General features: G+C 37.7%; 1 protein-coding gene across 1 annotated transcript in view; it reads left to right on the top strand.

Annotated features, from left to right (window-relative positions):
* Positions 1 to 3,323: 3,323 nt before the first annotated feature.
* Positions 3,324 to 16,070, top strand: part of LOC126377324 (NADPH oxidase 5) — a 96,334-nt gene continuing 83,587 nt past the window's right edge. The window contains exons 1-2 of the mRNA XM_050025001.1: positions 3,324 to 3,512; positions 11,857 to 12,398. Coding sequence (XP_049880958.1) covers positions 11,916 to 12,398 — 483 coding nt within the window. The 5' untranslated portion in view covers positions 3,324 to 3,512; positions 11,857 to 11,915. The remainder of the gene's footprint in view (positions 3,513 to 11,856; positions 12,399 to 16,070) is intronic.

Raw genomic sequence — 16,070 nt, forward strand, 5'->3', positions numbered from 1 at the left:
TTTATTTATGTGACAGCTGTGTTAAATAAAACTTAAAACTATAACAATCTCAAATGTCACATTGGTCATAAAGAGGTATTGTGATACTATTTTGTAAAGTAGTTAGCAGCCAAAGAAATTACGTAGTTTTTATTTTTTTAAATAATTCAAATTCAGATTATTTATTTCAGACTGTATCCATATATGTTAGTAACAAACAACTAAAATAATGAGTTTTTTTTGGTAAATATAGAGCAAATTGATGGTAACTCGTACCTACACTTATATTTTTATCAGGAATACGTGCTTTATCTGGTTTCTTAAGGTTAATGACGTTAGTGCAATAAAATTATCATGAAAATAGGTATGTAAGTAGGTGAATAAATGATTTTACACAATTTTTATCACAGTTGGTCTAATCCATAACAACCTATTTTTGTGTTGAATTAATTTAATTGATTTTAGGTAAAAACTTAATATCCAAAATATTTTAAGTGCCTAACTTAAGTTATTTATAAAACAAACAAAAATTATTTTTAGTCAAATCTAAAAGAGAATCAAGTTAATTCCAGAACAAGCTTTCAGTATATCTTTGTCATTTATACCATAATATGCACATTACCACAATTATGATTTCGATTCGAAATAAACGAGATCATTTTTTATTGCATAAAATTATAATTCGCTTCCAGTAAAATGTGGTTTTTATGACTTTTATATCTCTGTAAACGACGGAATGTAGTTCTTAAGTCTGTGTAATAATGGCTGGAGTTTTATTTGTTTTTAATAATTGTTTATTCAGCGTAAATGAAATAATTCGAATCTTTGTAATGGTGTTGTCCCTCACTTTACTGGGAGGTCTTGCAAAGAACGTCTGCGGCCCTGTGCCGAGATTTTTCGTGGTTCCTCGATGCTGAAAAAGTAAAGTGCTAAATCACTTTAGTTGTCGTTATAAGCGTTAAACTGTATTTAAGTACATTTATATTTTGTTAAAATTGTTCATAAAAAAATATGTTAATATCGTATGTTAATATATTATATAGTTTATAATTTATATAGTTAGTTTGTTTTCATTTACGGTAAATGCTTTGTACACATGTGGAAATGTGGAAATTGAGTTTACTTACCCCTAATTTAAATTAATTCAAACCACCTTAATTCGAACGAATATAAATATAATAAGTATATATGTTTATTATGTAAGTAAGAAAAAACACGTTTAGGTAGCTAGTAAAGTAATATATAAATTTCGGAATTAAACGGATTTTAGTGTGAAGGTTGAAATTGCTTTGCATTCGCAAGTTTGACAGTATTAGGTTTGGTTTCACTCAACGCGCATCTCATGTCATGCTCAACATTCAGACGGTTTCTGACTTTTATTTATTTATTTGTACACAATAAAACAGACACAAGAAACATACAAAGAAAACAGATAGTACAGGCAAGCATATCTCTAAACAAAGAGATTTCTTCCAGCTGACCTACGTGACAAGAGAGACTTTCAACGTAGACTTTTGTTTTTAATGTAACAAGAGTTATAATACTATTTCGTGCCATCCCTTGTTACACCCCTAGAATCTCCATTTTACCCCTGAGGGGGTAATTACCCCCAGGTTAGGAACCACTGTTCTATAGCAATCATCAAGATAGAGTTGTAAGCTATTAAGCGTGTATTAGCTACGTGTACGTCTGTATGTAAATCACAGGTTTCGTCACATGCCAGTACGTATGGACAACGCCGCGGGCGACGGCTGGTTGAGGGATCGATTGGTTGCAACGATATACAAGCAGTAGCGCAGCTATACAAATAAAAACATAAGCTCACAACTACATCCTCAGTTGGAGCAGTCAAGAGGTATAGACTTGACACCGTATGATTTACCTGTGCTTTTATTAGATTTACGTGAACCGTATCGGGACCGATCCTGTCTACTATTTGCTAAATCAAATAATGTAGCAGTAACTTGCTTCCATAGTCTCTAGTTCTCTACTTACCCCAATGGGAAATAGGCGTGAGTTAATGTGTGTATGTATGTACCGACCGCTTAATGTGTTTCTCCAAAGCACGAATCATCTTAAGTAATTTAAATCGGGTGATCAGCCTGCAATGTCTTACTAACCAAACTAGGAATCACATTACATTGTGATATGTCTCCACAGGAATTGGAACCTGAGACCTCCGGATCGTAAGCCCATCGCAATTAGTTATGTAAAGTACCTAATTATCATCAGAGCTTGTGAAACAAATCATAGAACAGCGGTGACGTTTGGTAAGCCATTGAATTTAAAGTTGAAGATGAAGTATATGTTTTATTATCTGTGGCCTTCTTCGGAAAGAACCTGCGTAACTGCTACTATATCACATTCATCGATTTGAGCTAATTCTCTCAAATTATTTAGACGACCACTTAACCTTTACGTCGACACTGTCGAAAGATTAGTTTATCTTTTAAAATGATTACCAGTTTGCTTACAAGTACATGTAAAATCAAAACTATTAATTTTAAAGTAGGTTTACTCGAGGGTCTTTTGAATTGTGACTATCGAACAAATATACTTGCATTCTTCTCTTCTTCTATCGTGTGGGTTGTAAGGTGGATTACCAACCTCATCAACCCTGGTGTCAGTGTTATTATTGAGCCGCCATAGGCCCCTGACATGGCTCAGGTAACGACTACTTACTAACATCAGTAAGTAGTGACCGGGACCAACGGTTTAACGTGCCTTCCGAAGCACGGATCATCTTACTTTTGGACAATCTGTCAGCCTGTAATGTCCGAACCAAACTAGGGATCACAAAGTGATTTTTGTGATATGTCCCCACCGGGATTCGAAACTGGGCCCTCCGGATCGTGAGCACAACGCTCAACCACTGGACCACGAAGGCCGTTAATATACATTATCATGCCTAATTCTCATTGGGGTAGGTGAAGAGCGAAAGATTGAAGTGTAGGCACTAGTTTAACACTTATTTTATACCTCATATCAATTATTATGATCAGAACTTGAATTTAAATTCAAAAGTTTCAGGTTCTTTTTTTTTTAAATACTTGTAATACTTATTAGTCTATTGTACGTCCCATTGCCGAAAAAGAAAAAAGAAGTACTTAAATCTTAAGATAAAAATAAAAAAATCCATAAGTATAGAAGTGGAGATTCAATAGAGTAAGTTGTCAAAACGCTCCATGTGGCGCGGTCTAACTGTCTAGTGTTCAGAGCAAGGCGACGACGGCCGCTTGTGTGCGCAAACGCATCGCGGTACCATCCACACAACAATACGTGACAGAGAAAAAAAATCGGTGTGAATCAACATTTTCTTCTCAAAAAACTGTGTGAATCAAGTTTTAAAAATAAAATAAAAAGAAATATAATTTAAATTTGGAAATAAGAAATTGACAGTGATTGTTTTGTTTAACAAAAAGTGATTTTTATTAGAAAGAAAGTGAAATTAAAAATTAGTTTCTTACAGAGCTGAAGTACAAAGTGGGAACAAAAAATTAAAAAAAAATCGTATTTTTTATGTGAATGAAAGTGTAAGTGGTTTCCAAGAAAGTGAATACTAAACACGATGACAAACATTATGCGCACATTACAATTCGGATCAAAGAAATTTAAATAAATAGAAAATTGACGACACTATTATGACACAAAACTCCCACATACATAAACTCACTTCTACTTCCCACCAGGGTAAGCAGAATTGCAGATGTCCTCAGAAAAGGTTTACTACGACCTAGGTACTCTGAACGTGCGTGTATGAAACGATTGATGAATGTGAAGGAAGCAAAAGTCGTGTCAGGATCGAAATTAATGGAATTTCATGGTCTCTGCTTACCCCGGTAGGAAACGAAACTCAATCAATATAATACACCTACTTTTCTTCTTTTTCTATCGTGTGGGTTGTAAGGTGAAGTACCAATCTCATCAACCCTGGCGTCAGGGTTACTTTTGAGCCGCCAAAGGCCCCTGACATGACTCATGTAACGACTCTTACTTACATCAGTAAGTAGTAACCGGGATCAACGGCTTAACGTGCTTTCCGAAGCACGGATCATCTTATTTTCTTCCAATCTGGTGATCAGCCAGTAATGTCCTAACCAAACTAGGGACCACAATGTAGTTTTTGTGATATGTCCCCACCGGGAATCGAACCCGGGACCTCCGGATCGTGAGCCCAACGCTCAACCACTGGACCACGGAGGTCGTTGACCTACTTATTGTACGCTCGTATAAGGCGACTTATATTAAAAAAAATGCTAGAAACATAACACGCCCATTACTATTTTAGGGTTAGGCAGACCCTTAAAACATACACACCTTAGATCGAATATCATTACCATACGCCAATTACAAAACTGCCTACCCCAATGGGAAATAAGCGTGATCTTACGCATACACCAAGTATCATAAGAGAAAATAATATATGTTTTAATTTATCATTGAAGATCAAAAATATAAAGTTTATTTATGTATTTGCTATAATTCGTCGAGAATAGAACCTAGATCAATTTAAACAACATTGGGACATAAACTACTGAGCCATTGGGTCGTCGTTTAATTTAATTATATCGTATTTAAACTGACGTTGAGTTAGAACAGTCATTTAAAACTAAATATCGACTGCAATGAGATTATTTGAAACGATTAATTTAAAGTTCCGACGGTGAATTAAATTCAATCATTTTATGTTTAATACGTGGACGCTGACTCAGAAAGACAGAGAGAGAGTCGAGGCCTTTGAAATGTGGTGTTGGAGGAGGATGGAAAGAATAAGTTGGACAGAAAGGGTTACAAATGAGGAAGTGCTAGTAAGAGTAAGGGAAAAGATGCAAATATTGAGAGTTATTGAGGACAGAAGAAGCAAGATGATTGGACACTTAATAAGACATGACGAATTTATTAAAAACATCACAGAAGGAAAGCTTCTGCCAGGCAACCTTAGGGTGATAGAAGTTTATGTGTAACCCATTGCGCCGTATGACGAGAAAGCAATATAAAAACTAATACAAGAAAAATAAACAATGAATAAAAAAAATAAGTAAATAACATGAAAAACACAAAAAAAATAGAATTATAAAATTAAAAAGTAAACTATCACACAAAAATAAAAATAGAAAAAACAAAACAGTAAATCATTAGTAAACCTTCTCGCAAAAAGCCAAACGCTCTCTCCATACGCTCCACCATCTATCAGCGAACACAACACATTGTGATGTCGATTCGAGAGAAGACGCAAAGCACGCATAAGAGGTTGTGCCGACAACACTTAGGGTTGTATTAATAAACTAATCTCAGCTTCGAGACTGCCCTCAAGATCATGTCAATGTGACAGTTCTCTTATAAAAACAGAGACTTGAGCATAATCTTGAGGGCAGTCTTAGCTGAGATTCGTTTATTAATACCACTGTTAGAGTGGTATAAGGGCGAGAGGATAATAGTATTTTCGATGACTATCGATAAGTGCGCTCTTAAGATAATGATGACGATTTTATCGACAGCAAAATGTTGTTAAAGTGTGAAACCATTAAGAAGAACGTCTAGGTTGTGCCGAGGATTTTCTTGCAGCTACTTTTCCCCGGGTATACAGAGAGAAGCAGTAGTTTTAGGCGGATAAGACGTTCGATAAACAATTATATTTACATTACGAAAACAAAAACTATGAAAAAATTACAAAAAAAAATGTCAATTCAAAGTGACTAAACACAGCTGGCGAGTGTTGCTGGCAAAACAAGTACTTATAGAAATATTATATAATTACGAATATTTTTATATGGCAATATTATACCGACTTGAATGGCCGACGCCTCCCGGGAAAGTGTAACAATTGTATAAAATATAAATAAATGGTGACAAGGAACAAACTGGTGTTTGCACTTAGAAGTAGAACCCTCGACTTCTCACCAACTATCCTACACTCCACACAAGATCTGAGCAGCGAGGAGTGGATGTACATACTTTACATCGCTGCCTACCCTATTGGGGATACAGGCCTGATGCTATGTTGTCCTAGGTATAACTCAATGTACTTATAAAGATATTTTTGATTTGATTTTGTGATTTGAATCCAGTTTAGTCCTTTCAAACCTGGCCACTGTAGTATTATGAGAAAAATATGCTAATATATAAAATAAAACGTATGATATAAATTCGTAACTGATTTGAATATTATACAATAATCTCGAACCGGATTTAGAACAAAAAAAAACCAGAAAAGCACTCATTAATTTCAAATTGTAGGTATTTGTTATTTCGTTGTTGCTATTTGAAAGTTGGTTGCTCTGTCTACCCTAATATGGAATACCGGCGTGAGTTTCTATACGCAATTATTTTAATTTCTAGTCTCAATTGTCTCATCTTAGGCTGCGTTTCCATTGACGCGGAGCTGTGCGGAGCGGAGCGGAGAAGAGCGGGGATGTGCAGGAATCGGCCAATCACCGTGAGGGAGACAGCGACAGAGCGTCTTCGTTTTTCGCTCTCTCGAACGCTGTGATTGGTCAAATCCGCACATCTCCGCTCTTCTCCGCTCATCTCCGCGTCATTGGAAATTTATTTATTTATTTATTTACAAATCTGGCCTTATCCCGTTTCTTCATGGAGTCCGCTTTACCTAACCTGAACTCCCGGTACGGTTATTACTCTATTGCTTAATTAACCTATTTTTTTGCGATAAATAATTGTTTGGAGACCGCGTGACTTAATCTTAGTGTCACGGGTTCCATTCCCGACTTAGGCTCTAGACTTTACCTCTATTACAAATAAAAAATAAACCAGGGATGAACGTGGGTAAAAGTATTTGTCTGGGTCCAAGAACAAACCCATCGAAGGTAAAACAAAAACTCTGCTTACCCTGATAGGGTTTATGAACGTGAGTTTCTATATACATATAAATGTAAAACGTATGGTAATGAAAGCTAGTTCCTCAAACTAAAACCCAATGGACAAACGGGAGGTTCGCAACAGGTTAGATTGTATCAACTTTCACTACTCATTTATTCAAAATAATTTATAGACATTAAGTGAATAAACATTTATCGGAATTGTCTGTTTAGGGATCCGTTGTAATTTAGTAAACCCATACATATAATTATAAAATATCCCAATATAGCATAAATCATAAGCTCGTAAATCCCAATTGGACTAGTCCATCGCAAGATGAACTGAGTACCCATACTTTACCGAGCTTTCTGTTAGACCAACGTGATGGGTGGTGAGCCGTATCGCCGTCTATAACGGTCGAGTCAACTGTGTCAGTGAAAACTGCACTTAAGATAATAAGTACTGCCATAGAGGCAGCCAATCAGCTCGCGACACCAAACACTTCAGGACCCCGATACCGACCCCGCCGGCGTGGTCGACGATTTCCCTCATTCAGCGCTTATCGCTATCGACCCACTAGGGTCGATTAATTCTTTCAAATATTTTTCCTCTCAGACGACGCCCTGAGCCGAGGTTCGCGCCCAACTGGGCACCCTCAGGCCTGTTGTCTTAAACGTTGTACCGGGTGAGAGCCTTCAGCGCTCCCCATTTGTCCGGCCAAGTAGTTAATGCCATCTGCGGCAAATCTACAATAAGGCACGTCAAAAAAAAATGCTGTTCCTTATCGATCTTATATTCATATATTACGTCCCTAATCCCTAATGGGATGAACAGAGATACAAGTCAAATGAAATCCCTTATAATTAGGTTTCCAAACTTCGGAAGGAAACTAGGAACTCATATGGGATCATTTTTTTTAATCATTATCATCATCACCAGCCCATGATTAACGTCCCCACTGCTGGGGCACGGGCCTTCCCTATGGATAGATAGGGAGATCGGGCCTCAAACCATCACGCGGGCCCAGTGCGGATTGATGGTTATTAACGACTGCTAATGCAGCCGGGACCAACGGCTCAACGTGCCTTCCGAAGCACGGAGGAGCTCGAGATGAAAACTTTTTTTTTGTGGTCACCCATCCTATGACCGGCCTTTGCGAAAGTTGCTTAACTTCAACAATCGCAGACCGAGCGCTTTTACCGCTGCGCCACCGAGCTCCTCAACTATACTAGTTGACTAATACGTTAGACATCAACGCGTTAGCGAGTTTTAATAAAATATCCATCAAAAGTATGAAAGCTTTTTTTCTCCACAACACAGCTTTAGATTTTTTTTTTGTAAAAGCTTATAAAATAACTAATTAAATGAGATAACCGTTCTTTCAAATGTGAGAGATCCGTTTCTTTCAAATGTAGGTAGAGAGTACAGATTTCTTCTCTACGATAGTTTTGCATTAAATATTTATTTTTCCGTAAAAAAAATACACCGCCACCGATTCGTAGTGGAGCAGCCTGGTGGAGTATGCTCCATACCCCTTTCGGTTGATTGAGGTCAGGCCTGTGCCCAGTAGTATGTATATGGGCTGTTTATGTTATGTATATATTTATTTTCTATGCGGAACCAATTTCCCTAAACCAAGGTTCTAACTTAATCCCCAGTTAAGTAACACGTATACAACACCCACAAATATTAATGATTAGCGAGTTAAATAATTATTTTGATTACATACATCAAACTAAAATCAAATGCTTCTCATTAAGTCCAGTCAGACTTATTTTAAGATTGATTGCTTTTCATTAAAACTAATTTTAATGTCAATGAAATCGTGATTGAATTATTTTTATTCTTTATAAAATGAGGTACTTAATATGATTTTATACTATACGTATATATGTACATTACTACACTACTCTATTACTTTCTTTTTCTCTTTTCGCACTGGTCCGATGCTGTTTATTACATCATCATCATCAATTTAAGAGCCACGCTCTTGTCAGTGCAGCATTTTCCATGCTACTTTTTTAGGGAAAAACAGGGCAGTGGTTTCCTTCTTGCCTTCCGCCCCCCAGGCAGCAGGCTTCTTGCTTGCCTTGCTGTTTATTACACGGTGATGTAAAATGGTGGTTCCTTATAAACAATTTCAGTTCTTCTGAGTATATACACTGGTCAGCAAATAAACCGGGCCACCCGCTCCCGTAGCACTCTAATTCGATTTCCAAAAAAAGTATAAAACTTACAACGGTTTAAGTTATACCTAAAGAAAGTGCATTTTGTGGCGATTAAAATGATTGAAAATTTATTGAAATTTATCGTTTTTATTAAGTGTTTATTAAGCAATTACAATAAAGACTCATTTGCCGGACTGTTTAATCATTGGTAAACGGAAAAACAAAAAACAAAAATAAAGCAAAAAATGAAACGCAAGGCTTAAAAAAGTTTTTGATTAGTATTCGGTATTCCCTCCCCTTGCTCGGATAACTGCCAGCATTCTCGTATTCATCGACCTCACGAGCCTGACGATAAAATCTTGAGGAATTGCATTCCACTCTTCTTCAACAGCGATTCGCAGCTTCTGAAGGTTTGCTGGAACAGGTGATCGGGCCCGAACTTGACGTTTTAGCTCATCCCATAAGTGTTCTATCGGATTAAGGTCCGGACTTCGAGCTGGCCAGTCCATCGTACGAATGCCGACGTCACGCAGGTACTGGGTCACCACTTGTGCAACATGAGGTGGTGCATTATCATGCATCAGTTGCATATCCTGCCCGATAAATCCAGCGTAAGTTATCACATGATCGGCAAGGATTTCAGTAATGTATCGATGAGAAGTCAATCCTCGTGTACCGCCCGTCGGTTCGACGAAAACTAACGCGGTACGTGCGGTTAATGAGATGCCGCCCCAGACCATTACAGATCCCCCTCCATAAGCAACTGTTTCTTCAATACAACACTGAGAGTAACGTTCTCCTGGGCGACGATATACCCTCTGGCGTCGGTCACTTCCATGTAGGCTGACCCTGGTCTCATCAGTGAAGAGTACATTGCCCCACTGCTCTAATGTCCAATCTCTATGCTCTCGAGCGAATTGAAGTCGTGCTCGACGGTGGGCTACCGTCAATTTTGGGCCTGTTGCTGCTCTTTTTGGAGTTAGTTTTCGTTCAGCAAGTCTCCTTCTGACAGTATCTGAACTTATGACCACTTGGCGTTCGTCACGCAGGCTTCGTTGGACTTGAACAGCATTAAGGCGGCGATTTCGCAAAACAGTAAGTTGGATATAACGATCATCTGCTGCTGATGTAGCTCTAGGTCGGCCAGTACCTGGTCGGCGGTCGAATGCTCCAGTCTCTAGGTATCGTCTGTAAACCCGTTGTACCGAAGATCTGCTGATTCGAAGTCTCCGAGCGACTTCACGTTGCGAAACGCCTGCTTGAAGTAATGCAACAACTTGAACGGCTTCCTGAGGTGTCGTATTCATCATTGAATGAAGAAAGTAGCAAAAATACACGCGTTAGGAGCAAGTGATGAAAGATAACTAAAGAAATTATGAAAAATATCCGACTACCCTCATTGAAGAAAAAGAAACGGAAATCGAAAACTCTAGGCAAAAGAGGGTAAATCGTTAGTATTGTGTTTGTTGTTTAATTTCAATGTGAATTGATGGTAGTTTAGAATAAATTTTAAGTCATTATAATTAACATAAAATGCACTTTCTTTAGGTATAACTTAAACCGTTGTAAGTTTTATACTTTTTTTGGAAATCGGATTAGAGTGCTACGGGAGCGGGTGGCCCGGTTTATTTGCTGACCAGTGTATATACTCTTCTTCTATCGTGTGGGTTATAAGGTGTATTACCAACCTCATCAACCTTGGTGTCAGTGTTATTATTGAGCCGCCAAAGGCCCCTGACATGGTTCATGTAACGACTACTTACTTACATCAGTAAGTAGTAACCGGGACCAATGGCTTAACGTGCCTTCCGAAGCACAGATCATCTTACTTTTTGGACAATCAGGTGATCAGCCTGTAATGTCCTAACCAAACTGTGGATCACAAAGTGATTTTTGTGTTATGTCCCCACTGGGATTCGAACCCAGGACCTTCGGATCGTGAGCCCAACGCTCAACCACTGGACCACGGAGGCGGTGGGGGTGTAATAGTAACATGATAATTTTTTGTAGTTAAGGATGAAAGTGAGTTAGAGATGGAAGTCTAATTTGAGATTGAACGCAGAATGGCCGAGCTGTAGGAAAGTGAGTAGAAAGTAAGAGATAATACTATGAAAGGATAATTGAATGGCAATCTGGTTGTTTATGGTATGAGTTATGGTATTGATTTAGTCTGGTTAATAAATGAATTGATTGCGAGTGGTATGTACACCGTTATTGTTACACATATCAGTCAGAATACCTAGTTAAGTTGTGGAATAAGCTCAATATGTTTGTGTGAAGTGGTTGTACTCTTTAAAAAAAATCGGATGGAAGGAAGTTTTAAAAATATAAGGTGGTTGTCTATTATTGAATTGTCGTCAGAATGTAAGGGGAATTTGTTTTTTTTTTAATATAAAAGGAGTCAAGATAATTTAAATGACTCTTTTTTATTCTATATCCCACTTCGACGAAAATATAATCATTTCTATCTTCCCACGTTTTTTTTTTTTATTTTTTTTTTATTATTTATACGTAATATACCTAGTGTACAGTCATGAGTCATGAGCAATATCATGTACCCACTTTAGGACTCTATCGCACTAACATATTTGTCATTTAGTGAGTCTTACAGTTCAATTTGTCAAAAAAGTTAATATGACATGGTTTCAAAGTGTATACTTATTAGTGCTCGTGACCGTACATGCCACAAAATATATGCGGAAGCATACTTCCCTTTACAATTGGGTTTTTTTTAATAGGTTTTTATGAGTATCTAAAGAGAAACTTGGCATTGATAAAATAATATAAATCTTCTGATTCATACCCAATACTTAAAACCAAATTCCGGTTTTAACATCAACTAAATACCTTCTTAATCTTTGATCCGGATTTTATATGCCGAATGTTACTATAGGAAATCGTAAAACGGATATTATGTGAACTAATAATATGTTAGACTATTAAAAACCAAAAATGGCGACAGAAAACGGACATGTAAAACTACAAAACAATGCGGAGCCAAAAGAGAAAGTGGACCTAGAAAAAGATTTTCAAAACTCACAAAAAATCAATGAAAAAGCATCCGAAATATCAAACAAAGTCGATGAAGAATCTATATTATCGGAAAGCGAAAAGAACCGTCTCGACCAAATACCCTATATCAAAAACGTTGACGATAAAACACCTAAAAATATTGTCATAAGCATTGACAGTTCAGAAGGCGGGAAAACTGACAGTTCAGAAACAAAATTGGCGCCAAGTAAAAATGGCGGATTGGCTGAAATTGGAAATGATCTACTTGGTGTGCCAAGAAATGGGCCGAGAATGTCGTTTATGGAGGAAGAGAGTGCTCGAGAGAGAATGAGAGTGTCTCTACTGAAGCAGTGTTCCGCCATCTTGAAGCAAGGTGATCAGAGATATAATAAGGATAGCCTGCATCGCACTTTCCAGGATGAGGTGAGTGATTCTTTAATATCTAAAGTAATTATAATTCCTTCGTTTTTAATTTTAGATGTTACCCTACATGTATAGGTGATTTAAAAAAAGAATGTGGATAATAATAATGTATTTTTTTAAGTAAAACATTTTCGCAGAACGTACCCATGAATTTACGCTTATTTATAAAATAATAGTTATTACATTCATAATAAAATACATTTACTTACCTACTTATGCCTTGAGGAGCTCGGTGGCGCAGCGGTAAACGCGCTCGATCTGCGATTGTTGAAGTTAAGCAACTTTCGCAAAGACCGGTCATAGGATGGGTGACCACAAAAAAAAAGTTTTCATCTCGAGCTCCTCCGTGCTTCGGAAGGCACGTTAAGCCGTTGGTCCCGGCTGCATTAACAGTCGTTAATAACCACCAATCCGCACTGGGCCCGCGTGATGGTTTAAGGCCCGATCTCCCTATCTATCCATAGGGAAGGCCTGTGCCCCAGCAGTGGGGACGTTAATGGGCTGCTAATGATGAATGATGACTTATGCCTTTACTTACCAGTTAATGAAACTTGTTAAAGCGGATATATAACGCAGTTATTTATAATACTTAAGTATGTATTACTATAGGCATTTATATCCCTGTTAAATATCTTTGTTACTAGTGAACTCCACCCGTCGTTTCTCCGAAATATTTTTCCGAAATCAGACAACTTGTGTTCTAATTTTGACGATTCTATCAATATTCAAATTAGCATTTATCGTTTAAGGTGGCAATAAAAATATGATTATGATTTACAACGATGACGCGACTAACGGATATTGATAGTCAAAACAGGAAGTGTGTTAGTCAATACAACATTTAGATTAAATTAATATGTATTATAATTACAATAATAGTTATTTTAACATGCTTTTGAACTAAAATTATCATCATGATCTCCCTAGCGTTATTCCGTTTTTGAAGATTTGACAGATCCGGTTTTTTACAGGAGCGACTGCTCTGACCTTCCAGCCCGCGAAGGGAAAACCAGCCCAATATAGGTTAGGTCACATACCTCCGAAATACATTTCTTGGGAATGTGGGTTTCTTCACAATGTTTTCATTCACTAACTAAATTAAAAGGTAGTATGGTGAAGGTCGTTTTCAATCCCACTGGACATATAATTTAACAGTTTGTATTACTTACATATAAACTTAAATACGTATCTGTCTGTCTGTCTGACAACATTGTACTTAGGGTGGTATTAATAAACTAATCTCAGCTCAAGATCATGCTCAAGTCTCTGTTTTTATATAAGAACTGTCACATTGACATGATCTTGAGAGCAGTTTCAAAGCTGAGATTAGTTTATTAATACTCCCCAATTATGAGGCACTGGGCCAAAATACTTGTAAAAAGAAATGAAATTTTATGATGGTTTTTCTACGATCAACGCGACTAACATTATCTTTTAAGTTTTATTCTATGTTAATAACCAATTGGATCTATGTTATCTTGAAATGAAATAAATAATAAAAACAAATACCACCCATAATCTAACTTGGTGGTGAAATTGCAAGCCTAAGTTGGCCTAAGGCCTTATTAACAAGATCCTATCAATCAATCAATCACACTATGATGGGTTTGGCATCACTGTCTAAGCTCATTTCAAAGCTTTTAGGAGACACACACACATATTCTTGTATGCTCACGCCTATATTCCTAATAGAGTAGATAGCCCATCCTTCGTTTAAAACTTTACCATCGTGGTTATTTTTGACGTGATATATTGTAGATTTGGCATTAACTACTGACTAATGACGCTGAGGGCTCAAAATTTAAGACCTTGAAAATTGCGAAATGCTGCATACAAACTTCCACCTCACATTTTAGGGGGGGGGGGGGGAAGAAAGAGACAAAATGTAGGCTATATCACTCTTCATCCCTTCAACTATCTCCACTTAAAAATCACGATCTTTCTTTTCTTTCTTTTCGATCATCATTCTTCTTCTATCGTGTGGGTTGTGAGGTGAATTACCAACCCCATCAACCTTGTGTCAGGGTTATTATTCAGCCGCCAAAGGCCCCTGACATGGCTTATGTAACGACTACTTACTTACATCAGTAAGTATTAACCGGGACCAACGGCTTAACGTGCCTTCCGAAGCACGGATCATCTTACTTTTTGGACAATCAGGTGATCAGTCTGTAATGTCCTAACCAAACTGGGGATCACAAAGTGATTTTTGTGATATGTCCCCACCGGGATTCGAACCCGGGACCACCGGATCGTGAGCCCAATGCTCAACCACTAGACCACGGAGGTCGTCCGATCGCCATTAAGTAGCTCATTAAAAGCATGAAATCCTAACAAGGCCAATACGTGTTAGATACTCCATCCATCATGTAACATTGAAGGAATTAAATAGAGACGGCATATTATAAACTAATCAATATAATGCTCACGATATAAGCGGAGTAGTCAAAATAAGTCGCTTTCTAAAAGTTCAAGGTGTCCGCTTAAAAGTTGAACAATTAACAATTAAGTTCAACGTCATAAAAGTATTTTGCACATCCGCCGCAAACGTAGGTGTCGGGCCTTGAGAACAGCGGATTATATATATATATTTACATAAATATATATCTCATCCCTACGGCATGCAATGCAGGTAATGACACCCTATGGTCATCAATGCTCAATCAATTCATAATAGAAAAAGCAATCTCTCAGTCGGTTTTACGACATGCCCGGAAAGATAGCAGCTGAATGTGAGTGAATCAGAACATCTTTAGAACACATCTTCTTTTATGCAATCGGTTAAAAATCGGCATATTTGGTGGATATCCCAACTATTCGTACAAAGCGCTTCGCTTCGACCTTCATTATGCGCACTGCTAGAGTGAAATTCTCTGCCGTCTTCTGTATTTCCGAATGCGTATAAACTGAGTGCTTTCAAGGCCAGAGTGAACAGGCACCTTCTGGGCGAGGTCGCTCCATCTTTGGCGTCATTAATGCCTTCGGACAAGTCTGGGGCTAAGTGCAAACCCATCTCCCATGTATTTTTTAGTTCAAAACTAAAAAAAAATCTCATCCGCTTAAAACTACTGCAGCTTCTCAATCGGTATAAACGAGGAAAAGTAGCTGCAAGAAAAACCTTGGCACAGAGATTTAGCCGTTCTTAAAAAATATTGTAATACAGTAATTTGATTGTCTGATATTGGTTCTCAGACGATTATTCCCAACTCGTGGATGCTTAGATCTACTCTGATCCGGCGTGCGTGTATGAAACAATTGATGGATGTGGAGGAAGCGAGAGAAGTGTGTTAGGATCGAAGGAAATGGAATTCCATAGTCTGCTTACCCCGAGTTAATGTTTATGTGTACGCTTATTCCCAACCTTTTTGAACTTAGTTCGTTTGTAGTTCTGAAAAACGCGTCAAAAATCCCGGTCGTTTGTGGTCCCGCCATGCGCCAGTTTCGCGGCCCTACAACCTAAGTCATAAGCTTTCAATCGAAGGCTGCAACTCGCGTGCGCCTCTTACAACTATTATAATAATATACATTTTTTATATTGAGCCCAAACCGGTGTGAAGGTCGCACTAATCGGAAATTGGTGCCTCGACCCTATTACAGTGAGAATCACTACTTTATGTAAATCTGTACAGTACTTATTTGTTTCGTTAAGGTCAAGATGAGCAGTAATTTGGA

The sequence above is a fragment of the Pectinophora gossypiella genome, chromosome 23 (assembly GCF_024362695.1).
Source record: "Pectinophora gossypiella chromosome 23, ilPecGoss1.1, whole genome shotgun sequence".
Lineage (NCBI taxonomy): Eukaryota > Metazoa > Arthropoda > Insecta > Lepidoptera > Gelechiidae > Pectinophora > Pectinophora gossypiella.